This window comes from Nannobrachium achirus (genome assembly GCF_963921795.1).
Source record: "Nannobrachium achirus genome assembly, chromosome: 6".
NCBI lineage: Eukaryota > Metazoa > Chordata > Actinopteri > Myctophiformes > Myctophidae > Nannobrachium > Nannobrachium achirus.
Genome location: NC_137815.1, coordinates 25467664 through 25479362, shown reverse-complemented (window position 1 = coordinate 25479362; position 11699 = coordinate 25467664). Strand labels below are relative to the sequence as shown.

The following is an 11699-nucleotide window of genomic DNA, read 5'->3' as shown; positions in this document are numbered from 1 at the left end:
ATTATTACGTCATTATTCTGTTTTTTGGAGCTGTGTGCAGCTCCCTATACGTGGCTGTGTGGGTCTGTGTGTCTGTCTGTGTGTCTGTGTGTATGTAGCCTGACTTCGGCGCGTAACTAGTGCCGCACCATTTACGCCACTCGCGCAATATATACATCAAAATGTGCGGCTCGGCCGGGAATGGTGTTCTATTACCTTTCGTTCCGATCCGCCTTACCATGCCGACGTAATCGGCAAAAAACGACGCTTAATTGTCCCCATTGACTTATAATGGGACAATGCAAGAAATCACTTTCAAGTATTTTTCTCTCGTAAACCATAGGAGCTACAGTTTCAAACCTCGGAGAGGAGATTCATAATGATTTTAAGAATGAATCGAAAAATAATTACATCACTCGGCCTCATGGTGGCGCTATAACGGCCCACTTTACGTTTTGCCCCGTAACTCTTGAACCGTAGATCGGAAAATTAAAATTCTTTTTTCCCTGGATTCCTTGGGTCAAGACACATCCCCATATAGGCTACGCCCATTTGCGCCAGGATAGATTTTCCGCCATCTTGAATGGCGGAAAATTGAAAACACACTTTTTGCTCCTTTTCCTACATATTTTCTTCAAATGTCACAAAAATCGGTACACATGATCTACACACACACACACACACACACACACACACACACACACACACACACACACACACACACACACACACACACACACACACACACACACACACACACACACACAGCTCCACTTCACACGGGTGTGATTTTTATAACAGTATAATCTCTCTCTCTCTTTCTCTCTCTCTCTCTCTCTCTCTCTCTCCCTGTATTTCAGGTCAGGTCTGGTCATCAGAAATGTTGCATTTGAGGACCCTGAAATGTGAGACTTCAACACACACACACACACACACACACACACACACACACACACACACACACACACACACACACACACACACACACACACACACACACACACACACACACACACACACACATTTAACCACCTCCAACCCAGGCCTAACCCTAACCTGTGACATCATACTTTTGTTGTTGGGCAGAAACTTTGTATCTCCGAATGCCCTACTTTGTCGTACAACAACAGTATATTTTGTTTAAATATTTTGTTTAGGGAGCAATCGGTTTTTATGAACAGCACCCCCTGGAGGATAAATAATAATAAATAATAATAAATTAATTTCAGTCTTAGGGAGGGTCTGCTGATTTCACTTTGAATTCAAGGGAGGGTCATGCAATTTTTCAAAAGCAAACAATGGCTCCAGAGGTACATGCACTTACTTATGCAACCATTGTCAACAGCCTTCTGCTTCATTTAATGACAAACCCTGGGTGCCATCCCTAGAAATGCCCCACAGTCACTGCAGTTAGTGAATGAACTGAAGTGGCTGTGTTTATATACAATGTATTTTCCTAAAACAATGGAGAGCTGTGTAAAGCAGCAACAATGGTTGTCAGAACTGTATATTCTTTTGTTTGGCACTGCATTGATAGGTTGTTACTTGTGTTATGATGTGACATTTATAGCATTGACTTGACACTTTATCTATCTATCTATCTATCTATCTATCTATCTATCTATCTATCTATCTATCTATCTGTATAAGCCAAGTCAAATCCCCATTGTAATCAATGGCGTGGTGATTGTTCTGCAGCCAGCATAGCGACAGCTTTTCTGTCTGTCTGTCTGTCTGTCTGTCTGTCTGTCTGTCTGTCTGTGTCAGTGTGGGTAAGGTGCAGTTGGACAGGGAGGCCCGTCGACTGGGCAGGAGTCTGATTCAAACTGGAGATCAGAACGACGACGAATATGATGATGATGACTATGACGATGACCTCACCGACCTGGAGGCTGCCAACATCACCTTCACGCCTCTACTCAGGTCTGCCTGTCTGCCTGTCTGTCTGTCTGTCTGTCTGTCTGTGTGTGTGTGTGTGTGTGTGTGTGTGTGTGTGTGTGTGCGTGTGTGTGTGTGTGTGTGTGTGTGTGTGATCACAAGATCATGATTGGAGGAAGGCCCCCGCCTGTCACCCACATGAAAACTGAAATCACTCACCCTACCTTTAAGCATATTTTTAATGCCAATACTTTTTTACTTTTGCTCAAGTAAAACTTGGAATACAGGACGAAGTATTTCTTTATTGTGATAGGAATATTTTGACTTGCTGTAGCAGTAGCCCAGGCGTTTAATTCGCAAAATCAATTGAGCGTTTAAAAGAACTGGGCAGCTAGATTTGATACTTACTTGCATCCATTTGAATTTGGTGCCCGGTGGCTATTTGCCCACGGTGAAAGCCGCTTCCAAGGAGAGGCTTTGTGTGTCCCGTTCATGTCCATAATCCATACATGGTCATTTCAGTCCAGAATGAACAGGTTTTATCTGTCCGTAAAAGTGTGTCCCATGTGTGTCCCCTCATGTCCATATGGTCATTTCAGTCCAGAATGAACAGGTTTTATCTGTCCGTAAATGTGTGTCCCATGTGTATCCCCTCATGTCCATATATGGTCATTTCAGTCCAGAATGAACAGGTTTTATCTGTCCCGTACAATATGTGTGTAGTGTCCGTCCCGGTCTGATGATTGGATGATTAAAAATGTCCAATGAGACCATACTTTGAGGATTGGTCAAGCTTCACATGACAATCCAGCCCTCCAGATAAAATCATTCATTCATTCAGAATTCTGAATTCTGAAGCTCTAGAACACATAGAATAAAACTTCACCACTTCACTTCGAACCAAATGTATATACAGAGTTTATAGCTCTAGAACACATTGAATATATTAGGACTACTGTAGTAGTCCTAATATATTCAGTAGTCCTAATATAGTCAAGCTTCACATGACAATTTGGCTCTCCAGACAATTTTATACTCAGATTCACCGCTTCACTTCGAACCGAGGTTTGATTTTTGCATAAATAACTGTATAATAACACAGCATTTGACATAATCTGTTAGTTTTGGAAAAAGTGTGAAAATTAAAATCTTGGGCTATAATGTAATGTCCAAACTTAATGACACATGATGACACCTTCCGGACAAGACAGATTGAGTGACATCATGCAATGACATCACAATGTCATCATAAGAACCATGTCCTTTAAAATGACATGTCAACTAAAAGAAACATCATTAAGGAACTTTTGAACACAAATCCAGCTCTTTTGTGGTGAACACTGAATAGATTGTCTGCTGTGTAGCATAATCCTGGAAGATTACCAGAACGTTCTTGGACTGTGATTGTGCTGGTGATTCAATTCACTATCAAAAATCATCACCAACTCATCTGCTTTGTGGATTTGTCAAACCTGAGCCCCTGAACAAATATAAGCAATAGCGCACCACACATCAGGACTTTTAGAGAGCAAGACTTGAACTACAGTGTGATAAATGTTCTGCTGGACGCTGCATCTGAGTAGAGAATCAAAGGGATGGAATCCAGCTGTTGTTGCTGTGGAGCACAAGGTGTACTCCTTTGAAGGGCTCTGCTATGGCCAGTTTGGCCACCTTGATCAGACTGAAGTGTATATCTTCAACACAGTGTCTTTACACTGGAGGAAGTTGCCCCCAATGACTTCAGGAGAATGTCCCCAAGAGGTTCCTTCCAGGCGCTTTGGCCACACAGCTGTGCTGATAGCGGATATCATCTACATCTGGGGAGGGTATCCTTATGGCAACAGTATTTCTGCATTTAATGTTGACACCCACAGATGGTTCAAACCCAACATTTCTGGGATTGTTCCAGAGGCGAGAAGCGGCCACTCAGCCTGCGTCCTGGGGAAGGTCATGTATATCCATGGGGGATACAAGAACTCATTTGGGCTTTGTAATGACATCTACAAGTTGGACACCACCACCATGGTCTGGTCTTCTATTAAAAAACCAGAGGCACACCACCACCTGCTTCGTCATGGCACTCTGTCACCATCATCGGGACGAAGATGTTTGTATGTCGAGGCAGTGGGAACCACATTAACATCAGAGTGTTTGACACAGAGAACCACTGTTGGCTGAGCATGCCTTCTGCAGAACTTCCTTGCTATGGTCATTGTCATTCAGCCTTTGCCTACAAAGGAGAGCTGTATATACAGGTAAGTGATAACAACTGGACAAATAACTTATATCTGTGGAAATTCAATACAGAGACCTTCTGCTGGAGGAAGGTAGAGCTCAAGGGGAAAGGCCCGTCTCAGGTGTATTGTAGTTGCATGGTGGGCGATCGCATCACCCTCTTTGAAGGATTCAAGGGATTCAACATACCCGCTGGTGACGTGTACATCTTAGACCTAAGCCCTAGCCTGAAGACAATATGCAAGTTAGCAGTTATTCAGTACGGTCTGAAGCAGTTGGAACTCCCACACAACATCAGGTGGGAACTGACAGCCATGGCTAACAACAACTACTAATCCACAAATGTAGGAGCGGTTTGCACTGCTCAACAAAACAGAGAGGGCTCTGTCGTCCCCGTCCCCCTTTTTTTTCCCCGATTTGTTCCCAGATTGCAGTGGAACTATTAACACATTCCCTGCCAAGGGTTTTGCCAAACCTCTAAGACATTTCAGCCATTTAAAAAAAATGTTTTTGAAATAAAATAAAAATTAAATTAAAATTAAAAATAAGCTCTCAGAAGATGTCCATTGCCCCCTTGCAGTTGGCAGAAAAATATAATCAACCCCAAGAAAAATCCATTTTTAGATTAACACACACAAACAATTACAGCATGTGGATGGCGGCCATTTTGGCGGCCATTTTGAAGAAGGTGTGCCACAGAAAGCTGATTACATGAATTATTTTTTTATATTTTTTCATCAGCATCACAGGCAGCCCAGAGAGCAGTGAACACATTGCTGTCTCATATATTAGTGAACAGTGCCCCCCAGTGGCCCAAAATGGTAAAACGTATATACGTTACCCAAAAGGACCATTTTGCACAAGTTTGCACTTTGCACAATTATGCACTTTGCACTTGAGCTTTTGCACTTTTAGGTAACTTAAATCCTAGACTATTAATTAAGCAGTGCAGTTTTTAACAACTTAACACTGATTTTAATGTGGTATTTTAAGACTGTATAGCTGCTGCCTTGGTTTTAGCGCACAATGAATTTCACGTGCCTTTTACATGTAACTGGTATTGTTGACAATAAAGTTGAACCTGAACCTGAAAACGTATAAAAACGTTTTGGCAGCAAATTAGTTAATAAGAATACTTCTTATTTGGTATCTGCAACAAATTGGTTTCCTTTGATTGCTGTTTGTGATCAATAACGAGACCCAGTTAGAGTCTGATGTTTCAATAATTTTGATTTTTTTACTTTTCAAACCTGACACCTTTAGTTTCCCAAGCGGGCTCTCTAATGAATCCCCTGGTTCCCTTCCCATACACTGGTTTGGGACCCATTTGTGGGTTCCCTACATTTTGTTCAAAACAATAATAATAATAAAAAAAAAAACATTGCCAAAAAAGCAATTGTTTTCATGATAAAAACAATGATACAATGATTTTTTTAAAGTAATTTCATGAATAAATAAAGAAATTAATAAAGAATCAAACCTCGGTTCGAATTGAAGCGGTGGACAGATAAAACCTCTATTCTGAATGTATTTGGAGAGCTGGTATGACAGTTGGTATAATAGGTTTAAAAAATAAAATAGATTAAAACACATACATTAAAATAAGAATTTGTAATTAAATAAATACATAAATAAATATAAAGTGTTTAAATAAGACAGATAAACCCTGAAGGCCAAATTATCATGTGAAGCTTGACCAATCCTCAAAGTATCCATTCATCTGACCGGGAGGGACACCGCACACATATTCTAGATGTACAGGACATATAAAGCCTATTCATTCTGAACTGAAATGACCATATATGGACATGGGACACACATTTTGCTTTTTGAAAAAGCCTATTCATTCTGGACTGATATTTTACACGTACGGGACAGGAAAAACCTGTTCATTCTGGCCTGGAGTGACCATATATGGAAATAAGGTAACGGACATTCTGTTTTTGAAAAACCCTGTTCATTCTGGACTGAGATCACCATATATGGTAATTAAACGGACATTCTGTTTTTGAAAAAGCCTGTTCATTCTGGACTGAAATGACCATATATGGGCGTGATATACACACAAAGCCATTCATTGGAAGCTTAAAAAAAAATCGGGTAACGCCGCCGCACCGCGCCGCCGACTCCAATACAAACTCACATCTTTAGAGACCTTTTTCTCTGAACTGTGTTCCCAGGGCAGCGACAAAGTTTTTTTGCGGCTAAATAGCTTCAGATCGGGCTTCTAAAAAATAAAGAAGCCAATAGCTAACTGTTAGCTCACTTCCTCCGGTCTTCGTTCATAACAGTGTTTGCAGTGAAAGCCCAAGCCACTTCTGCCTGTGTACCCGGAAGTTAGAGCGAAGGCCTATGCAGAAATGTCTGGCACTCTAGCGGCACCTTGTGGCCCCTGGCAGTAAGTGGGTTTTAAGAAGTAGTAAAAACTGCCGAATTGTCACTAGTTTGGGTCCCGGGCAAACATCCAATTTCTCTTTTGGGTCACAAGCTAAATAGTTTGGGAACCACTGCTCTAACCATTCAGCTATGGCCACCCCTGTTATACTATCCCCGTCTGAGACTGACATTTGTGCAGCGGCAGGATATGAGTTATACCGGTAGGTCATTCAAATGTTTCTGCAAGATTCAAAATCTTTCCCTGTGTCAATGTCGTTTGTAATGTATCAGCAGCCAGTCAAAGGTTGTGATGTGAATTGCGTTGGCGGATTGCTGCCCTGTCACGTTGTTGGCATTAAGGCTACAGAAGTTGACAGTCAATTGTTACCTACCTTCATCTTTAGAGATACATCTGAAAGATGGCAGACAAAGCCAGCATAGTGTCTGCAATGAGACCTCAGACCTGTGTGTGTGTGTGTGTGTGTGTGTGTGTGTGTGTGTGTGTGTGTGTGTGTGTGTGTGTGTGTGTGTGTGTGTGTGTGTGTGTGTGTGCGTGCGTGCGTGCGTGCGTGCGTGCGTGCGTGTGTCTGTGTGTGTGTGTGCGTGCGTGCATGTGCCTGTGTAGTAGGTGCAGGCCTCTCTCCAAACACGCTGCAGCAGCAACTCCCAGAGTGCAGAGCTTCCAGGTGGGTTTGAGTATGACTTTTTATAGTAATACTAATAGTAACAGTAAAAATCACACTCGTGTGAACTGAGCGGTTGTGTGTGTGTGTGTGTGTGTGTGTGTGTGTGTGTGTGTGTGTGTGTGTGTGTGTGTGTGTGTGTGTGTGTGTGTGTGTGTGCAACAGCGCCCCTCCCTTAACATGTGTGGTCAGAAAAGGTTACTGCAGGCTACGGACACGGAGACAGACAGACAGACAGACAGACAGACAGACAGACAGACAGACAGACCCACACACACGGCCACGTATAGGAGCGTTGTGACCACCGCTCAAAAAAACCAATAATAATAGCCTAGTACTAGGAGAAGTAGGCTAATATAAATGATAGGCCCATACAGTACTACACAACATATGGTTATATGCGTCTGTATTATATTAATATGTGTGTGTGCGTGTGTGTGCGTGTGCGTGCGTGCGTGCGTGCGTGCGTGCGTGCGTGCGTGCGTGTGTGTATGTGTGTACATGCGTGTCTGTCCAGGTGAATGTGAACATCTTGGAGGCCCAGCGTCTAATAGGAGTGAACATAAACCCAGCTGTGTTCGTCAGGATCGGAGACCAGAAGAAAAACACCGCCACACAGAAGTCCACCAACTGTCCCTTTTACAATGAGGTACATGTAGGCCTACAGTGGGGCATTAACGACTTGTGATTTTTGCAACTCGACTCGACTCAGTAAAAAGTTGAGTTGAAGTCGACTTTATTGTTTGATGACATCATTACATCACACACGACCCCCAAATTATTTTGGGGGGGTCCCCAGATGTTTAACGTAATGTGAAACATTGTTTTCTCACTCAACAGTAAACAAACCAACATACAGTTTAAGTGTATAGAGAGGGTATCTTCACATTTCTAAAGTGCCAATTTAAGGACTTTTTAATACCTCTAAAATTTCAAATTAAGCATTGCGAGGCGTTGTGAGCATGTAGATCTGCTATTTTCACAATAGAACGTTTTTTCCAACTTCGACTTTCGACTTTCTCTGGTGGGAGTCGACTTGTGTAATGAAGTCGACTGAGTCGACTTGTCGATTTTTTCGTTAATACCCTAGCCTACAGTACTCCACATACAATACTAGGGATGTAACATTATTGTCATTATGGCTGGGGATTTCACAAAATAACAAAAGTTTCTCAATATTCTGGTGGGCCTGTGATGGGATCTACAAGGTAATCAGGCTGAAAATGTGGACTATTGACAGGGTACATTTGGAACATAATTTATTTTATTCACTTATTTTAAATGTAACGATAAATATCGTACTGTGGACTCTTGGAATTATCTTGATATTATTGTATCGTTACATCCTAAAATTACATAAGATATATTAACAAATACTATATCAGAATACAGCATAATATAGACATCTATATAGAAATATTCATTCTGTCATGACAGCTACAGCAGCTGTACTAACTCTCTCCTCTCCTCTCCTCTCCTCTCCTCTCCTCTCCTCTCCTCTCCTCTCCTCTCCTCTCCTCTCCAGAACTTCATGTTTGAGTTTCAGGAGCCTGCAGATGTTCTCTTTGATAAAGTCATTGAGATAAAGGTCAGTGGATACATGTGTATATACAGTAGTATACCCAGTAACTGCTTTAGGCCATCACTAGTAGAGTTGTAATGTTTTGAGCGTTTTCTTATTTACATGTCAACCGCACAGATCTGAACGAGAACGCATGCATGGCGTGTCGCTCCATCCTTATGAAAAGCCCTTAACGACTAATCTACTTATGGCTGTTCAAGGCTGATGGAGGAAATTACCAAACATTTGAAAGAGATTTACTTGTTTTTCTGGTGAAGAGCGTTGGTGTAATGCAGGGTTCCCCAATTAGTTTTCCCAAAGGGACAAATTATGTCTTGGGTACCAAGCCGAGGGCTTGGTCATTGAGATAAAGGTCAGTGGATACATGTGTATATACAGTAGTATACCCAGTAACTGCTTTAGGCCATCACTAGTAGAGTTGAAATGTTTTGAGCGTTTTCTTATTTACATGTCAACCGCACAGATCTGAACGAGAACGCAGGCATGGCGTGTCGCTCCATCCTTATGAAAAGCCCTCAACGACTAATCTACTTATGGCTGTTCAAGGCTGATGGAGGAAATTACCAAACATTTTAAAGAGATTTACTTGTTTTTTCTGGTGAAGAGCGTTGGTGTAATGTGTGATGTCACTTCCTCCCAGGTGGTCCATAGGCGTACGCTGGCCTTCCTGATGACTCACATAGGAACCTTTAAGATAGACCTGGCTACAGTCTACAGCCAACCAGGTAGGTTTTCACGGACGCAGGGACGTGCTGGCCATTGGGAAAAGCGGGACAACTCCCAAACGGCCGGTTCATTCCCAGCCCGTCCAGGCCAGCCATTAGGAAAAAATTGAACTGTTTGCACAAAAGTACAAATTAAACTGTTTGCACAAAAGTAGTGAAAACAGCAGATCTACAAGCACACAACGCCTCGCGGTGCGAGGCGTTGTGTGCTTGTAGATTGGCTGTTTTCACTAGTTTAAAATGATAAATACAAAACAAACGGTTTTGGACATACAAGGTTTCCACCTGACAACGATGAAATATAACTCATGTAATTGGCCCACTGGCTTGTCACTTTGTCACAAATCTTTGAGTAGCAGCAGCGCTATAGAGAGAGATCTCTCTCTATAGCGCGCAATGAGGGCCTCTCCAACTCTTTTTTTCCCGGGCTGAATCAGGGGCCCAGCATGTCCCTGTTTTCACGGACAAACTATGTCTGTCTCGTTACAGTAGTCCAGTATCTGGCTTAAAGTCCTGTTCGCAATTTGGTGTTAGGGGAGTTTCTCACCTGAACTGAGTCAGTGGGTCCCTAGACATGAAAAATCACCGAGGTGCTCGTCCGCCATAGTGCCAGGAATGGCGCAATGGCCATATCAAATATGGCTGCCATCGGCTATGATGAAAATCCAACTGTTCTGTTTCTGGGTGTATATGCACATGTAATACCTCTATTTGGACTAATTGTGGTGTGGGGAATTCATTTCTGATATTGTTTTGACCATTTTGGGCGATTTGGACCTCAAAAGGTCATGGTCAAGGTCATTTTGCTATTCCGAAGACCGTGGGCCATAACTTGGCCATTGTTAGGAGTAGAAACAGGTGCAGTAGGTCTAAATCAACTAATGCTGACATGTATAATTCATTTCTGACATTGTTTTGACCATTAAGGATCATCTTGTCTTTGAAATATCAATGTCAATGCCATTCTCTAAAAACGATTTTGTTCATTACTTGCACTTTTATAGTATTTTTTGTAAGTTTGTTACTATTTTATAGTAAGTTTGTTTTGTTTATAACAAAATACATACTAGTGCAGTAAACATCCACATTTAACTTTAAAGGGGGGTTTTAAATGGGTGTTTAAATGAGCAAATAAGACTATTTACGGATAAAAGTGACAAATAAAATCACACAACAAAAGCACACACAAAATTAAATAACAAGTTCCCTCAAAGTGCACCATATTGGGATTGTGTGCATCCAAGTTAGTATGATGTGTTTTTACAGGATGTATTCAGCAAGGCAGCCATATCCTCGAGAGTCGAAGTGTTCCTTGCATCCGTCCATGTTCCATTGGTTCTAGTCTTTCCTCAGGTTCCTTGGCTGTTGCAAGCAGGTGGCAAGACATGCACTAGAAAGGTGCCTTGTTGGTCTCAGGCAGCAGTTGTACTTCTCTGCTACCAATGCTGTCTTGTTCTCTCAAGGTCTTTGCCTCTCCAAAGTTTGTTAGATATTGTATTCGGTCAGAAGCCATAGCTGCATGCTTAGTCCCCACCTGGCCCATGCAGGCATCTCCAGTTTCCAAGGCATATGTCCCCTGATCACTGTCTTGGCTAGTGGTGCTCCAAGATGAGAGACTGCTTGATGCTGTAGAAGCATGTGCCGCTGCACACCTAGTGCCATACTGCTACCAGATCTACTTAATCCCCAGTGCTTGGAAGTATCACTACGACAACTCTCTGGGGTCCACTCATAATCCTGGCGACCCATTATTCCCTCCATTAGGTTAGGGTTATGGGTAGGTTTAGTTATAATAGGGCCAGTTGACTCCACATGTACCAGCAGCTTGGTGACAGCCTCCTCAATCTAGTTCAATCTTTGGGATCTCTTCACCTCCAGCCCCTTTTGCAGGGAGCCACTCATCATCATCAGAGATAACGGAGTCGATAGACGCACCCATCCCTCATCAACTTTACAAATTCTGGGTGTCTGAGGAGAACAAACAGCTCTCCAGCTGTGTGTTCGGAATATGGTGTCCATTCAAGCTTGTGGCGATGTAGGTAGAACCTACCTGCCTTGGAATCTGAAGGTTCCAGGGTCTCCTCCTGCTTATTTGTCGAAGTGTCCTTAAGCAAGACACTGAACCCCTAACTGCTCCCAATGAGCACCTTGCATGGTTTCTTGGTGTGAATGTATGTGTGAATGTGTGTGTTAATGGGTGAATGTGAAATACATTGTACAGCGCTTTGGAGAAGAGCGCTA

At 42.4% G+C, this 11699-nt stretch overlaps 1 protein-coding gene across 1 annotated transcript in view; it reads left to right on the top strand.

The window, feature by feature from the left end:
• Positions 1 to 11699, top strand: part of fer1l4 (fer-1 like family member 4) — a gene marked incomplete at both ends in the record, with an annotated part of 68670 nt that overhangs the window by 4563 nt on the left and 52408 nt on the right. The window contains 6 exons of the mRNA XM_080727743.1: positions 840 to 884; positions 1747 to 1902; positions 7094 to 7154; positions 7669 to 7800; positions 8677 to 8739; positions 9374 to 9458. Coding sequence (XP_080583869.1) covers positions 840 to 884; positions 1747 to 1902; positions 7094 to 7154; positions 7669 to 7800; positions 8677 to 8739; positions 9374 to 9458 — 542 coding nt within the window. The remainder of the gene's footprint in view (positions 1 to 839; positions 885 to 1746; positions 1903 to 7093; positions 7155 to 7668; positions 7801 to 8676; positions 8740 to 9373; positions 9459 to 11699) is intronic.